Source organism: Chenopodium quinoa, unplaced genomic scaffold, assembly GCF_001683475.1.
Source record: "Chenopodium quinoa cultivar QQ74 unplaced genomic scaffold, ASM168347v1, whole genome shotgun sequence".
Classification (NCBI taxonomy): Eukaryota; Viridiplantae; Streptophyta; class Magnoliopsida; order Caryophyllales; family Amaranthaceae; genus Chenopodium; species Chenopodium quinoa.
In genome coordinates, this window is record NW_018744633.1 from 848,104 (window position 1) to 865,739 (window position 17,636).

Sequence of the window (17,636 nt, forward strand, 5' to 3'; positions counted from 1 at the left end):
TTTAGAATTATGTGTTGCATTAATATTCAACCAATTTAGCATAATAATAGTTTGGAGCAAATTAAATTTTTGTTTGTATGCCTTTGAGATCGCAGGAATCATTTTTCACTATAAGAATCGAGTAGAGGCCAATACGGGCGAATGTGACTCCATGACTCACTTCGTACCATCATCCCCGATCCTCCTTTAGTGGTTCCGAACCATATGGAGTTAGTAGTCTCATGGATTATGAATGGGGTGTAACCTTCACGGGTCAATCGTTGTTGCCTATCGTTGTCCCTTTATTCGTGGTTGCCTTAAATGATCCATGAACGGTTTACAAGTTCCTTAAAAACTTGTTGGCGGCTCCCTACTTTCCTTGTCCCTAATCGTATATGTCAATTCCCACTTCCTATGAGTGCCAAGCATATTCACCACATGCTTTTAACGTAGGCGCACTTCGAGAAACGCCTACACCAGCTGATATTAAATGTTTCGTATGGGATCGATTATAGGCTTTATAGCATGAAAGTTGCAACAGATCGGTTTCCTTGAGCTATCATTAGTTTCAGTTCTTTCCTCAAATTCTCCTGCCTAAAGAAACCACAAATTTGTTTTACCAAATCCTTATCTTACAGTTTGCAAGAGGAACAATAAAATGAAGTTTCATTCAAACATGCAAGTTTGCGAACCATAAGAAACTAAACTTTAATTATATGTTGCGACATCATCACTCATAAGGAGATAATTATTGTAATTTCTTTCATTAATCCATGTTGTTATCGTCAATTAATACCCAAATACCAATAATTAAAACCAAATAATGTTTTGTTGTTATAATACAATACCATGTTGGTATGCTATCAATTTCATAATTTAACAATCACACTCATTATAAACGAATTTCTAAATAAGTTACAATTTTAATAATAGTACATGGCTAATGATGTCCATTGTGCAAACGTTTCAGGATGATGTCACAAAACTTGTGATATATAGAAACCAGAAGGAGGATTCCAATGAAATCACGGAGTCGAAGCTAGTAGATTTGGATCCACATTCACGCTCAATGAACAAACCTGTAACATAAAATGAATCACGACGTGTTATAAAATGAAAATAATGCAAATCATAATTATCCATCCATATAATATTTGCATTTTCACCTGAATCTATGCTCCCTCTATTTTAAAATAAATGTCCCAATCAAATTAAGCACATATATGACAACACAAAACTTAGATAAAAAAAAAAATCTTTGATAATCGATAAATATAAATTGAAGAAAATTGATATCTAGAAACTATATATTAAGACAGTTCTAACAAATACTTATATACTGAGTAATTATATATTTTTTTCCTTATATATATAAATCACTAACACTGGTCAACATAAATTTTATAAATAGCGCAAAGAAAGTCAAATGGGATATTTATTTTGAAATAAAGAAGTTATAATTTCTTACACCATTATATTATAATGCATACTTTACACATTATATTGTCTCAATTAATTAAACTCAATACATTATACTTAAAGCTCAAAATAATATGTTGAATTACTTTGATTACATATTTATACCAACATATAACAAATGTATACCTTTTAATTCGTAAAACCAACTTCATACCAACAAACATCAATTGTAGATCAACACTAAGTACCAAGTCAATCGCAATTTAATTAACCACGCAATTTACCTTCATAGTTAGATCTCCACAAATGAAGAATATAAATGTTCAATTCATCAATTCCCAACATAAATACATGCTTGTACATAAGTTTGGTTCATAAGACATGAAAACACTACTTTGAAATTTCTTATATTTCTAATTATATTTTTCAATTACATCATAATTAAACACCAACAACAATTTTAACACCAATAGTACTTAACCATTATATTGTATTCTTATTTAGCACTAATTATTCCACAATTAAATAATTAAATATTTATAAAATTACACCTAGCACCTTAAAGCTCAAAATCAATATGTTAAAATACTTCGATTACATATTTATACCAACATATAACGAATGTATACCTTTTAATTCGTAAAACCAACTTCATACCAACAAACATCAATTGTAGACCAACAATGAGCATCAAGTCAATCGCAGTTTATTCGTTACGCAATCTTACCTTTACCATTAGATCTCTACAAAAGAAGAATATAATTATTCAATTCATCGATTCCTAACACAAACACATGCTTGTACATAAGTTTTGGTTCATAAGACATGAATACACTACTTTGAAATTTCTTATATTTTAATTTTTTTTTTCAATTACATCATAATTAAACACCAAGAACAATTTTAACGATTAATAACTAACCAATTTATTGTATTCTTATTACCACTAATTATTCCATAATTAAATAATTAAATATTTATAAAATTACACCTAGCACCTTAAAGCTCAAAATCAATATGTTAAAACACTTTGATTACATGTTTATACCAACATACAACAAATGTATACTTTAAAATTCGTAAAACCAATTGATACCAGCAAACAACAATTGTTGACCAACACTGAGCATCAATTCAATCGCAGGTTAATTCGTTACGCAATTTTATCTTTACAGCTAGATCTCCACAAAAGAAGAATATAATTGTTCAATTCATCAATGATCAACTCTGAGCATTAAGTCAATCGTAGTTTGATTCGTTATCCGTTTTTATCTTCACAATTAAATCTGCACAAAAGAAAAATATAATTGTTCTCTACAAAAGAAGAATATAATTGCTATTCGCAGTTAGATCTCCACAAAAGAAGAATATAATTCTAGTAAGTACATATACATAATTTCACCTCAACTACAAGTCTACAACATGTATTTCTTCCCTACCAACGATATCAATGACTACTTACAATTTTCATTATTATAGATCTACAATTTAGGATGTCATTTCCCTAAAAAATGAAGTTAAATATATACTATAACTTACAAGATGTAGTTGAAAGCTTAGTCCTTGCTCCTTGGATTGATGCTTCTCCTCTTCCATCTTTAACAAATTGATGAATGAATCGATCCTCCCGCTACCAAAAATATGGAAATTATTTGGCTATTTTTTCCTTCTTTTTTTTGGTGTTTCAATTGATAATGGAGGGTTGACTTTTTTTTTTTTCCTTTCTTTCTTTCTCTTGGATTCTTTCTCTCTCTTGGACTTTTTCTCTCTCTTGGAGTCACATGATCTTTTTTTCTTTTACAATTTTGTTTTTCTTTTATTTTTTTTAACATCTTTTCTAATTTATTTATTAGTCCTTACTAAAGACATATTCGTCTCTAGTTGCTAGATGCTGAGACATTCCCGTATTCCTCTCCTTTTGAACTATTCATGACACTTTGATCGGAATATTATTAGACTATTTAATTGAGTTTTTGTTCTGTCAATAGATGACGTTAGCACTTTTAGTTCAGATGCTTATGTCGAGATTGTTGAAACCGAATCAAGTCTATTTTAAATTTAAATTATGTTACATGTGTGATGTGTTCAAACAAATCAAAATTTTAAATCGGAATTTTTAAAATCGGTTTCGGATCGGGCTAGTTTTTAACATTTTAGTTGAGTTATCGACTATTGTACTCCACAGGTGCACATGTGGCTTGATCGGAGTATAACCTTAAAATGATAACAAGCCTAATCGGAGTATTACTTTTAACATGTTAACATCGAACAAAAAGTGCAAATGATCCAAAATTTATGCATGATATCATTATACTTTTAAAAAATTGACATGATATCAGTATACTTTAGTAAAATTGGCATGATATCATAAAGCTTTATCCCTATGTCCTTAAATGTTGAGGTATAAAATCTGATCATACTCCATTATACTTCCTCCGTTCTTTATTACTTGACCCACTTTGACTTTTACACTATTCACCACCTCTTATTTGACCGTCTTTTGTGAATAATATGTAAGGAAAAATATATTCATGTATGATCTTTGTGGATTTGTCTCAATAAGTTCTATCATAATATATAACTTTTATAATTTTTACTTATGGAGAATTTAAGTTATTGATAATTAAAATTTGCATTGACAATCGTGATAAAATAAATAGATCAAGTAAAAAAGAACAAAACAAGTATAAGGCCGGTGACCCGGAATTTCAAATGTGGAAAGTAGTATCTTAGAACTTTCTAATGTGTACGCCATGTGTGAGTGTATGCACGTCTCTTATAGAATTTCCAATTGAATAATATATTGTCATAAAGTCCCTGGTCAAATGATTGTTGTTTTACAATATACGTATATATTTATGTTGCTTCTTATGTTTGAATATCAACAAAGCAGGTTTTATAGTTACATACTTAGATGAGTTACACCTCTATCTTAGCTTGGGTGAGAATGAGTAGAGACTTGGTTTGTCGTAGGACATAGATGAGGATAAAAAAATGTATCCAACACGGCCACATAGAGGTGGTGGAGAAGATGTGATTATGATACTGTACTCGCTAGCCTCAATGCAATACGAGAAATGAGATACTACCTCCGTTTCATATTATTTGCAATGATTAGATATTTTTCTTTTCTACTTTATGTCATATCATTGTAAATAATATGAAACGGGGGTAGTATAAGAAAAGTGAAAACAAATACAGTACATTTTTTTGTAGTATGCATAAGTGACTTTAAAGTTGGGTTTGCAAGTGTTAGAGTGGAGACTGGAGAGCAACTGTTTGTCTAAAGGGGATAATTTTTTTTTATATATATATATTTTTATTTTTTGTTTTTTATAATGAAGTGGGAATAAAATTGCTCATAAATTAACTCACTTTTAAACCATAAAAAGTTAGACAGCGTTTACGAGGAAACAATATCATGTCATCCTTATAAAACATATCATATCAAATCGGTTTACTTGGTCACTATATGTTAAGGACTATTTTAAGGACAACCCCAAAGTTAAGATTGCTATGAGTTAATCAATAATTAGGAACGTTTAAAAAAGAATATCTATATTGGGACTACTAACATCCATTCTTCCTAATTTGTATGTTTTGAACGATGAAAATAAGTAAGGACTAGTTATAGGAATAGAGATATGGATAAAATCATTCCATCAAAATAATATTGGGGAAGGGTGGTATAAAGGATACTTGGATAAAAGACGGTCTATATTTTACCTTTAATGAATTAAAAAAAAAAAAAGGTTATTTATGTGACTACCATTCATCCAAAATTTGTTCCCTTTCTATATCATAATTAATATTTTATCCTTACCCATACAATATTTTCCTACCCTTGTCCCTAATTTATTTTATACCAAACGCCCCATTAATGAAAAGGAAGAGAGAGTGAGAGAGGCTTAATAAGGGTATTTTAATAAATTTGCTAATAACAATCAATTTCTCAACCAAGGAAAAATCAATCAATTCCCAATAATGAATTCCCTAGCTTTTATCCTTATTTCATACCAAACGTTCAATCATTGAACAATATTTGTTGACGTCTACCTTCACTTCAATATAATGATTTGAAATGATTAATGTCCCTTTTAGTTAATCAACTTTTGTTGTTAAAGAAAAACTAATGAAAGGAAAAGAAGACAATGTTTGTGAGAAAAATATTATGAATCAATAGCCATAGCTGTAAACGAATAGAATGTTGAAGAAAATCAAGTATTCTAAGCGTGGTAAAGTGTTAGCACCTTGTACACAAGTTAGCACATAAACAAATCCTAGTTGATGCTATCAGGTTGAGCATTTGTGTATTTAGTGCAGTCAAATGGTCCAATCACCCGTTTCACCTGAAAACAATAACAGAACTGTAAGAACAGTTTCCAAAATATTGCAAACTTAGATCAATCATCTTTTGTCTAACAAAACAGCAATGTTTTCTCAAAAAAAAAAAAAATAGCAATGCTTTAATAAGATATAACTAATTAGTAAGTATAAGAGAAAATATATAGAGAACTTGTAGATCATAAGAAGCTTAAGCCTTTCTTAAGAAAGTGAATCAAAGAATGCTAAAGTCGGCTTTAAGAGAGCCATTGCAGCACGTTAGAGGTGGTAATTCCAATTTCCAAGCGTAGCTTCAATTAGTTATATCTTATTAGGTGGGTAACAATGACTAACACTATGTTTGGATAACAATAGGGAAGGGAAAGGGAGGTGAAGGAAAAAGAGGGAAGGGAAAGGGATGTGAGGGGAGGGAGAAAGTGACATTACATTTTCCTTCCAAATCTCTCCAACAATGGAGGGATTTGGTTTATTAAAAGGGGAAGGAATATGGATCCTCCCAATTCCCTCCCCTTCTCTCCTTACATTAGGTATCCAGACAAAAGATTATGCATCATTTCTTTTCTCTTCTCTTTCTCTCCCTCCATTTTTCTCAATCCAAACATAGTGTACGTTGCAAAAGAGTTTAAAGAGGTGGAAGATTTGGGTTAGTTTCGTGCATGGAAAGAAAAGTTTCCAAATTCTATTCTTCGCAGTTTAACCAAAGCAACAAGGATTTTTGAGTTATTCAGAGGCTAGTGAGGATTGTTCGAAAAGGAGATTTTAAAAGACAAGAACACAATGGTCTAGAGCGATACCAAGAGGGGCCTAGGTCATGAAAGGCACCGCACCATGAGATATACATTATACCACCTTTGATGAAATTAAAGAGTCAAGAATGAATGTTTCCTGTAAAGCTTAAAAAAACGCTCTATATGAAACAAAATGTGCAATTATACTGTTATAAGGACTCAAATTCTTTATGATGAGATATGCTCTTCTCCTTGCAAAGAGGTTTGGCTTCAAAAATGTTTGGGTTGAATCAGACGCAATCAATGTGATCAAAGCCATTATTTCGAATGTCCGGGTCTTTCCCTTATTCATGTTATTTTTGATGATATAGTTTAGAATTTAGATAGAGCCTGGTTTAATGTTTATTTATTTTCACATGCTAAGAGGAGTAGTTGTAGAACTTGCTCATCTCAACTCCTTTCCCCAAAGCATTGTTAATTTAGTGGAATTGGACCTTTCTTCGTAACTAATAATAGCTCTATCTTTCCTTTTAAAAAAAGGACTCAAATTCTTTAATGGGCTGGCACAAAAATTGACCTTTTAACAAAAATAACTTTCCATGTTGGAGGGTTTGTCAGCTGTTATGACCTAAGTTACAAGTCAACATTATGCTGCCCATGAAGATCTAAAATGCAGTATACCTTCTAAAGGTTCACAATGGCAAAGTAAAAAGCTGCAAGTCTAATTTGTTTAGAATCTTGTAATCATGATCAGGCTATTTCTTAGAATCTAGATAATTGTGATGACCAAATGATTCCAGAGATCTCTTTAGACACTGATTTGAATTCTTTGATAACAAATAACAATCTTACCTTCAAAAACATAAATTGGCAACAAGTTTTTAACTCAGACATTAAATGGTAAGAATGCCTTATAATTCATTGTGAATTCTGCAAAGCTAGACTCATTTTATGAGGATACATGTGCCGGTCAATGGTCACTAAAACCTAGAGTTGGGGTTTATACTATTCTAAGTCTTTACAAAAAGTTTTCAAAATAATAGAATTTCGAGTCAGCTTCAAAAGGAATTAAGTAATTTAAAATGGATTATTCAATTCTCTCAATCAATCAATATCAGATCATTCTCCCATACATCCATATGGGCGAAGCAACTGGTGGTAGGAGTAGACCAGTCAGGTTTTAAAAATTACATCATTTACAACGAAGACCACTCTCAATATGAAAAAGTAGTCTTTTCAGTGAGTAAGCATACAATGGTACTGACAAGTACCAGATATGGCACACATTAAAAATTCAGTTTACATCTTTGCATATAGAACAATTTTCAGGTATTGGGCAGAGAATAAATCAGGAAACATCCTCACCTACAGTTTAACACTGGTCAAATAATTTTGCAGTCTAAGAAATATGAGGAAATGGCTGAGAGAAGAAGAATTTGCAATTAAAACAAAAATTGAGAGTTTTGTGCCTGGTCCTAGGTGACTCCGACTATCAATTTCTGTACAAGACTACAATACAAATAAATAAAAATTGGTAACAGTCAAATTAAATTCCTTTGAACATAAGGTGTTAAGCTAACTACGTGGGTGTTAGGGATGGAATTATACCCTTCTGTACACAACTAATGAGTCATCAGCAATTCAGCATACATTTTGCCAATGATTGGGTTTCTGCTTGTCAACTTCTGCCAGGATTTAACACTTACAGAATTTGACCAAGCTTTGAGGAGAAAAAGATGCAAAAGCACCGGGGTTTAATGATTACAATTTACAAGTCATAGTTTCATGTTTTTAAGGTTCAGTTGCTTTAGTAGTTTAGGGTGACAGAGCTGCATTGATCAATCAGCCACGGGATTAAAACAGATCAAGCAAGAGCTAAAGCATAGAAAGTTGTGCAGGCATTGATAGATTAGTAGTTTCATACTGAGCAATTAGGACACATATGAAGCAAAGCACCATGTCTTACACCTACTCAATTATATTGCCGATGGATTTAGATATCATCATTTAACCATTCAAGCCTTATGTCTTTATATTTTCATCAATATTCAAATAAAGAGAGGCAACGATCAGGAGACTCATACCGGTGACCATGGACTAGGTTCAAGTGTTGACTTGTCAGGAGGCGAATGTTTTACAGGACCAGTCTTCAACGTTAAAATTTCCTGCCACAATGAAGCAGCATTAGGATAACATGAAAAACTGAGTCGAGGAAGGATCAAATAATAGAAGACAAAGAACAGTCTAATTGCTGTTTCAGATACATCAGTTTAATTCAAGTACAACTGAGCTCTGGAAACATGTCAAATAAATCCTACGTTTTACTCAGCTTTCTACAGACAGCAGGGAAGGAAAGTTAAATGTTCTATTGAGCTTTATTAGTGTTTTGCTAACATACTCTCAGAACAATTTCTTTTTATACACGATATATACTAAAATATATGTAATTTTTATTAAATTATATTCAGTAAAAGTGTCAAACATAGGACTCAATGTAAAAAGTCTAAGTCAATATAATAAATGAAGGTCCCCCATCTGGAAACTTGTAAAAGACAAGATAGTGTTAGATTAGAACTATGTCCAATAAATTATAAGATATTACAGAAAACTTATGACAAGCTAAATGGATTTTTTAGGAACAACTGCATAGTGAAACATGTAAATTAATAAAGACAAGTGTTTCACTGGTCTGAGTGGTCCACATGACTGAGATAAGTAGAGAATTTTTCAAGTCTAACTTTCTGATTAAAATGGTTTACCTCTCCAGCAGATTCAATAACAGCAAGCCACTCATCTGAGAATGGAACAACATTTGGCGGTGGTCTCGTTGACTTTTCGTTTTCTGTCCTCCTGAATATTGGACTAGTATAAGACACTGAACAACTTATGAATAAGACATCAAGAACTCTACAATACTTACTGTTTTGTAGCTGCATCCTCGTTATCTATAACTTCACTACTGCACGTTCTTTCATCAGTTCTATTCTCTACATATTCAGAAACATTCAACCTAGCTTCCCTTGGTGAGAGATTGCAGTCATTGCACCCTTGTTCATCTGATAAAATGCACTCATCAAAATTTTTTCTCATCAACACTTCTTTAGGTGACATTTCATCGTTATTTACTGGACATTGATATTCTTCTGGATCAGAATTGGCTACAGCAACTACCAACTGATCCTCGCATCTCAATCCTGATGATTGAAATTCCAGATGAGTAATTTTAGGAGTAATTTCATTGCCGTTGTTGGGAAGACTGCTAAGCAAATCAATTTGGTCCTGCACGTCCTCTGTGTGGTTGTTAGATTGACCTATTCTGTAAGAACTGTCTTGTGATACGGTACTATGATTCAAGTATGCCTCATTTTTCTGGAGAGTCATTTCCTTGGCAAGCAATTTTTTATTCAAGTCCTGCTGCTTGTCTGCCTCAGCATCTGAGTCTTCAGAAATTTCTGTGTCTTGATTACTAGCTACTGAAGCACCAAGGACAGAAGCATAATTACCAGATATTCCACATATAGAGGACTGGGATTGTCCTTCACCTTGATCTGAGTTGGCCAAATGATCACGTTTAACAGGGACTTTATTCAACATTTCTGGTAAAGTTGAAGCGCAATGACTGGACATCTCTGCAAGTTCCACATTCACAGCACAACTGTCTTTGGTATCATAACTTGTAGAGTTTGTAGAGGTTATCTGCTGCATATCATGGTTCTCAATTTCTCTGTCTTGCACTTCTGAACTTTCACTGAGGTTCATGGTTGGCGACTTGCAATAATATAGTACTTCATCTTGTTCATCATCTACAAGTTCAAACTCTGAGTCACCAGCTACACTGCAACTTGCATTGCAGATTCCTGTTACTCCACTACAATTGCTCTCAGCCATAACATTATCTGTGCAAACTGAAACAGCAGAGCCTTCCTCAACCACTTTTATCGCAGATTTGTCATTTGCAAGCAAATTTCTTTCAGAAAACTGCTCCTGCGTGCTTCGTTGACTGTTGGTTTGATCCAAATCATTATCAGATGTTCTATTATCATCAACAATTCTGCTTGATGTGTTGCTATCAGGAGCCAAAATCAAATTGTCGTAATGACTAATTGAATTGGTTTGTGGTTCAAGTGTAGCATCATTGTTCATGGCTGTTGAGTTGACTTCCACTTCTAATTGTTGTGATTGAACTTCTGCATTTGCTTCACAAGGTTTAATAAGTTCAGCTTTAAGGCAAGACTTATGGGACTCAACCAGCATACTTCTACCAGTGGTTCTATTTTCTTGTAAGAGAATGGCATCTTTACAGCTGGGTTCCTCAAATTCTATATTAGAGCACACTGATTTGTTATCCTTTCTATCCTTTTCTTCAACCTTCGAAGAAATAGACACCTGGCCTTCATATTGTATTTCAAATGTGTCAAGAAAATCATATCTAGATTGCTCATCCTTTGTCGATTCAGAAGTTTTGTCTCCTAATAGAGTTTTAATGTCAATTGCCTGCTGATCGCATTTTTTTTGTATCACGTCAGAATGCACTTTAGGGGCAACAATTAATGAAGTTGTGCATTTCTCTGTCGTTTGTGAGCACAGCCCTACTTTTCCCATTGTATCAACATTAGGGGCTTCATGTGATAGTTGTGTACACTTGAAGTCATGGTTACGATATGCAACTTCAGATTTTCTTGAAGTTGAGATAGTAGACTCGAGGAGGTTAGGCACCTTACTATTAACCTGTGATAAGGTATTTGAAGTAGGTGCCTTTGTCTGCAATGAATTAGAGTGCAAAGTTAGTTACATAAAGGTTCAAGAGCACTTTCATATTGAGAAAACTTTTATTTCTAAAAGCCTTGAACAGGAATGCTTTTTAGGAACCTTATTTCATACCTCACTAAAGAATCTAAGGGATGGTGACGGCATTCGTAATCCCGATGGTTTTATTCCTTGAACTTGTACATTTATTCTATTAAGACCAGCATTATCAAAGTGAACATGGGACAAGGCTGCAGTGTTACTTGTTTCATCACTGGACTTGACCACGTCAGCCACACCACTCAGAAGACCCTGACATGAACTGTTTTCAGAACATTTGCTTACTTTGGTGGTGTGTGGAGCTCTGTGACTCATCAATGAATGCCTTCGCAAAGCTGAGTTGACCTATGTGGAAAATTATGCTCACACATTAAATGTTAAAACTCCTATAACTTATAAATCAATGCTACTTAACAAAACTATTACACGTCATATTCTCACCGCATCATTTCTCAAATCAGTAGCTTGCTTATTAGATTTGGATACTGACTCCAAACTAGATTTTGCAGCATTCGAAGCATGCTTGAATTTTGATGATACTTTTGAGCTTAGACTTTTCCGGGCTGCAAGAATGGGAAGAAATAATGTTAACTTCAATAGTGAGGTGGAGAAAGAAAATATGAAATACGGATGGCCTAGATGATTAAAATATAAAAGAAAAGGGAGGCTTGTTGTATATCATAACAAAACTGAAAACGTTTAAAATCATGCAAATGTAGAGATAAAACTATGAATCTCAGACACATAAAATTATATGTACCAAGCAAAAGTAAATATACCTGGTTGAGGGATCAAGCTGCTTCCACCTGCTGCACTATGAATAGTGGTCATGGAAGGCACAGAAGAATTGTTCTTTGGAACCGAAACTTTAGGAATTTTCGAGTTTCTTGTTGACATTTGTTTAGTTCCTGTATTTGAAAGTCTCTTCTGAGTAACATATTAGTTAAGGACTACTATTTTTGCACTTTTAATGTATGATATAACACAAACACAGGCTCTTGTAATAAAGCACTTTAAGGATATGAAATAGAAATCATTGGAGAAAAGCAAACTTCCCCTTTACATACAGCCTTCGTAAGACCATGGCTGGGAGGGGCAACCTTTTGTGTGGACTGTAAATATCAAAATACAATAAACAATTCTTTAGGATGCACTCAAGCAAGAATATATCAGAAACAATGCAGGAAATTAGAGACTGACTTTGGAAGCTGAAGTTAGACCACCGCTGCTTATGGAATCCCGCTTCATGGGTGAACTACGAGTAGCATTTCTTTTGTTGGGGTAACCAGATGGCAATTCTTTAAAAAGATCCTCTTCAAGAGTTTCCAAATTCGCTGTGCTAGAGTTCGCAGGCATTGAATCTTTTCCATGTTCATCTATGACAGAAAGATTATCTGTACCATTTATTGTTCCACAAATCAAAGATAACTCTGAATCATTGAGCACACCTGAGAGAAAGACCAGTCAACTTAATTGTCCAAAAACAATCTCTTGTGAGGTAAATATAAAAAATTCAACCTTTGAGGCAACCCAATGAATACCTTCTTCAGTGAGGAAAGCCCTGTCCCAAGCCAAGCTTTTCCTCAAATTGTACCCACCAGCCGTTTTGCTCCTCTTCATTTTGTGTGGTTTAAGTGTTTAACAATTAAATTAGGCACTCCTAACTTGTTTTCATTATCATTGAAACTTTCTTTATTGCTGTAAGTTGAAGCACTCCCATGAACTTGGCTGCTTGTGTTGCCTTCTGAGCCTGCAACTAAGATGAAATGAGGCAAATTTATAAATGAACCACCCCATTCTAAATTTACATAATTTCAATTCAAAGGGCTTTCACAAGCTTCCAAACATCATAGCAACAAGTATTATACCAACATAAAATGCAATACAAGTTTTTTTTTTTTTTTTTTTTTCGCAAAAAAATACTCTCTACATAAGCGGCATTGAACTATACATTTAATCAGCAAACAACATATCATATATAGTCAGATTTAAAACCAACTAGACTGATGGTGATCAGGAAGAGGGCAATATACCATTCATTTACAAGTGTGAGAAACAAAAATTCTGAGTAATTTTCCAAACCAAAACAGTAGATGTGGACAATCATTTATCTACGTTGTGTGAGAAACAGAAATATCAGGAATTTCCCAAACTCAAATGGCAGCTGATCAATATATAAGGCTCTTCTATAATATATATTACCTTGAACTTGTGTCTAAACCACAAAACCGACCTCACTAGAGTCTATGATTTGTAAATAATCATCAAGAAAACATTTCCACAAGAAAGACTTAACTTTATATTAGAGTGTATAATTTCCAAAATCCATTAATGAACACAAGTTTTTCCATCTTTGGTCCTAAGAGGCAGGGGTCTCCATCAATTAAAAAAAAAATCATGATAAGGTTAGAGCCCAAAAGAGTTTTGATGTCATTTACTAAAATACTTCCTCCGATTCAAAATAGATGCTACACTTTAACCTCTACACTAAGGGCCTGTTCTAATAGACTGAAATCAGTTGAACTGAACTGAACTGAGCTGAACTGGAATGAATATTTTATAAGAGAAGGAAATTAGGAGCTGAACTGAACTGAACTGAAAATAAATGTATAAGAACAGGCCCTAACTTTGACCTTATATTTATCCTAATACGATTAACAAATGAGACTATGTACAATGCAGTTGGATCAATCTCAATTTGTACTAACTGAATGTCAAAATTTTACAATTTTTACGTAGATAATTAGAAATATTAACAATCAAAGTTATGAATTAGCACAAGTCAAAGTCAAAACATAGCATCTATATTTAACCTCTACACTAACTTTGACCTTATATTTAGAAATATTTACAGGAAGTTAAATTTTAGACAACACTTTCAATGTTGTTCACCAGCATGCTTGCAGCTATGTGATTTACATTGCACATTGAGTCTTGATTGATAAATTCATTAACCGCCGAATTTCATCATAGAAATTACGATTATATTATCATTAAAATATTATCATATAACTAGATATCTAACAAAATCCTAATGATTATATCATCCCATATTTTCCAGATAAATCTGTATTGAAAGTATGACTAAATTTCTTGTGTAACATACAAATTCTCATAATTTTCTGACAATTTGACTATTTACAACATCAAAATAAGTGTCTCATCTACAATTGTCAGGAAAATATATATCGATTTTCCAGATTACTATTCAAAAATCCAATATTTAGTTATTCATTTCACTTTCATGATCTCTAATCCAAATTTCTAGAAATGTAATGCAAAGAAACTAGTACTACTCCGTAATAGATTACTAGTTGAAAATAAAATCCCTAAACTACATAAAATACCTCAAGTTGGGCGAAATCAGTCAACATTTCCGCAAAAATCAACATCAAACATGAACAAATGAATTGAGGACATTATGAAACCGAAGAACCCTAAAACTAGAGTAGTCAAAATGGAAAATGTAGGAATGAGAAAAGTAACCTTGAGAGAGATAAATGCAGAGAATAATGGCGGCGGAATGAGAAGATGGTCGGAGAAAAATGACGGCGGCCGGAGGTTGTTTTTCCGGTGGTGGTAGACTGAAGAAGGAGGAATCGGCTATGAAGATGGAGAATAAGCGGGATTCAGAAATCAGAGGTTCAAATTTTGGTTCACTTTGAAATTCCGAAGCAAATAGTAGAACCAGTTTGTTTAAATTATTGAGGCGGGATCAGAGTGACCGAATTTTTAAATTAGTACATATGACTAGGTTAGAACCGCACATTTTAAATAAAAGCTATTTTTAATTTATACATTTTAATATAAATCGCTATTATACATGAATATAAATAAGAATTACGTACATTTTGTAATTTAAATTTTTTTATTTTCATCAAAACTATGATTTAGTATTTGTTCGACGCCGTCTAATTCATAGTTCAATATAGGAGATCGATTGTTAGTGTGTTATTAAAAATTGTTTCAATTTTCTACAATAAATTGGTAGGTTTTAGTTGTAAGATAGAATCTTCCAATATTTAAATTTCAAAAAATGGTAAATATGATAACTCTACAAAAAAAATATGACATCACCATTGCATTTAGGCGAAAAAAATTTTATCAATAGAATGACACGTGGGCAGTGATCTGACATCATCTTCTGTTTTAGTAATAGTTAATAGATTAGGGTCGATCTTAAAATCTTAAACCAAAAGAGTTAGGGCCTGTCACATTTACTGAAATGAGTTGAACTGGACTGAATTGAACTGAACTGATTGGAGCTGAAATGAATATTTTATGAGAAAGGAAAATTAAGAGCTGAAGTGAACTGAACCGATTAGAGCAGAACTGAACTGAACTGATTGGAGCTGAACTGAACTTAAGTAAATGTGAACAGGCCCTTAGTCTAGTTTTTGAAGTGGGAAGTTTAAATTTTTACTTTTAGTTAAGAATATCCATTAGGCTCTGTTCTTTTCAGTTTAATATCAAATCTCTTCACTTTAATTTTAGTTCTTGATTTCCTTCTCTCATAATCAATTTAATTCAATTCAATCCAACTTAGTAAATTTGAACAATCCCTTAGTTATGATTGAAATTTTAACTATTTTTATTTAATTTTGCTCAAATCGTCTATTAGTCATGAGATCAAGTGACATTAATCCAATAGTTACGCATGGTTTGTTGATAATTTTCATAACTAGCGTTCTACCCTGTGCAATGCACGAGTTATTTATAGGTATATAATATAAATTTATAATATGTTATTATTGAAAAATGAATATTATATAAGGAAGGGGTAAAAATTGAATGTATTTGTAAAATATACAAATAAAGTTTATTTATTATTTTTTATGATGAAAAATATACAGATTAGCCTAATGTGTATGTTATATGTATAATGATGATTTGTGTTTTTTAATACTCAATATAAAAGTATAGATATAGATTAGTCTAACGCATTTGTTCAAAAATACATGAATCAAGGTATATATATATATATATATATATATATATATATATATATATATATATATATATATATATATATATAAATCGGAAGCCAAGCTAATCACTAAGGATTTTCACTTTCTTAAGAATTGCTTTAGGATTAATTTAATCTTTTGGAATCCTAGGCATGGGATGTATGCCTTATAAATATCAAATTAAAATATGGCCTTGTTAAGATTATAAGCTCGTGTTACTCTGGGTTTATTTGGCCAAGCTTTTAGAAACTATTACTAGAGAAACACTTGCTTGGCATAATTGATAATGAGAGAGGAGAGAAAGAGAGGACAGAAAGAAGAGTATGATTTTTTTTTTTCTTTTTAGATGGGATATTGTATGTCTTTTTGTAAAATGTTAGGGGTGTTTTTGTCAATAAAAAAAATTTCATTAAAGAGAAAAAACTGCTCCCCGAGAAACTGTATTTGAGAAGCTTTAAATTGGTGCTTCTCATTCTAGCCTCTCTAGAAGTTATTTTGGGCTTCTTGCAAAAGTGTTTTGGTTTCTAAAATTTTCCTTGTTTGGCCCAGTTTCTATTTCTTGGGTTGAGAAACACTTTCAGAAACTAGGCCAAACAGCTCCTTAGTGTTTGTTGACGAAAATCAATCAATGTCCCAAACTTTTGATTGCAATATATTAAAGGTTATATCCCATTCAAATCAACATCAACATCAAATTTGTAGAGTTAACCCGATTTTTGTACATATATTATTTTGCTTTATTCTCCCTCACTACAACAAAAGCTTTTTCGTCAATTCTTTTTTTGAATTTGAATATTTTCACTAAAAGTGTTGTGTGGAGAATTGTTTGGTCTATTGATTAAAACCATGAGTGGCCATGGATGAGAGATGGTGTGGAATGATTTTCTACAAAAAAATTTTTTTACTCAGAGTACGCTCAGGAAAAAAAAAAAGTAATAATAGGTAAGATAAAGGTTCCTGCCATGATTGGAACCATCATAGGTCAACCCTTGATGCCCCGGTGATAAGTCGATGCTACTAAGCCCAGCTATTATTACGATAGTAAGGTTCAGTATAATGTCCCTATGCAGGTAAGTACATCATAATGGATATATTACTAAACATGAAGTATAAAACAATGAAACCATGTTATAACATACAACATTTTTTTTTCTTGGTTTTGACTTTTGAGCCTAGTTGTTAAGAGGGATGCATTACACCATGGAAAAAATAAAACTTAAGCTTTCAATAATGTTCATTACTACGTTGTCATGCCCACTCAAAATGATAAAATGAAGATGAAATTTTACCCATAGTAGTAAAGGAACTCCAAAAATTATAATCAGCCTTCTGTCAAACCCTTCTGTCAAACTAGTCAACAAGAATAAAATACAGAGCTACCTTCATCCTTTGC

At 32.6% G+C, this 17,636-nt stretch overlaps 1 protein-coding gene and 1 long non-coding RNA gene across 4 annotated transcripts; both read right to left on the bottom strand.

The window, feature by feature from the left end:
- Positions 1-713: 713 nt before the first annotated feature.
- LOC110701609 lies at positions 714-3,157 on the bottom strand. The gene is made up of 2 exons (XR_002507361.1): positions 2,938-3,157; positions 714-1,058 (listed from the first exon to the last, which is right to left on the bottom strand). It is a non-coding gene; the product is annotated as an uncharacterized LOC110701609 (long non-coding RNA).
- A 735-nt stretch (positions 3,158-3,892) lies between these two features.
- On the bottom strand, positions 3,893-14,973 carry LOC110701607. Of its 3 annotated transcripts, none has more exons than XM_021879240.1 (10): positions 14,763-14,973; positions 12,818-13,026; positions 12,477-12,724; positions 12,056-12,388; positions 11,718-11,839; positions 11,352-11,621; positions 9,391-11,231; positions 9,230-9,320; positions 8,555-8,635; positions 3,893-5,747 (listed from the first exon to the last, which is right to left on the bottom strand). In XM_021879240.1, the coding sequence occupies exons 4-10, from the start codon at positions 12,171-12,173 to the stop codon at positions 5,679-5,681; spliced, it is 2,592 nt and encodes an 863-aa protein (XP_021734932.1). In that variant the 5' UTR covers positions 12,174-12,388; positions 12,477-12,724; positions 12,818-13,026; positions 14,763-14,973; the 3' UTR covers positions 3,893-5,678. The 3 variants fall into 3 exon arrangements, with proteins under 3 accessions (XP_021734932.1, XP_021734931.1, XP_021734933.1); XM_021879239.1 differs by having other exon boundaries at positions 12,818-13,032; XM_021879241.1 differs by lacking the exon at positions 14,763-14,973 and adding an exon at positions 13,479-13,749 and having other exon boundaries at positions 12,818-13,032.
- Positions 14,974-17,636: the final 2,663 nt, after the last annotated feature.

Coding starts and splice junctions, on each gene's coding strand:
- LOC110701607 (XM_021879240.1), bottom strand. CDS start 12,173: ATGTCAACAAGAAACTCGAAAATTCCTAAAGTTTCGGTTCCAAAGAAC. Junction 11,840..12,055: donor CAGCTTGATCCCTCAACCAG/GTATATTTACTT, acceptor CCATTCTTGCAG/CCCGGAAAAGTCTAAGCTCA. Junction 9,321..9,390: donor GAGGATGCAGCTACAAAACA/GTAAGTATTGTA, acceptor TCCAATATTCAG/GAGGACAGAAAACGAAAAGT.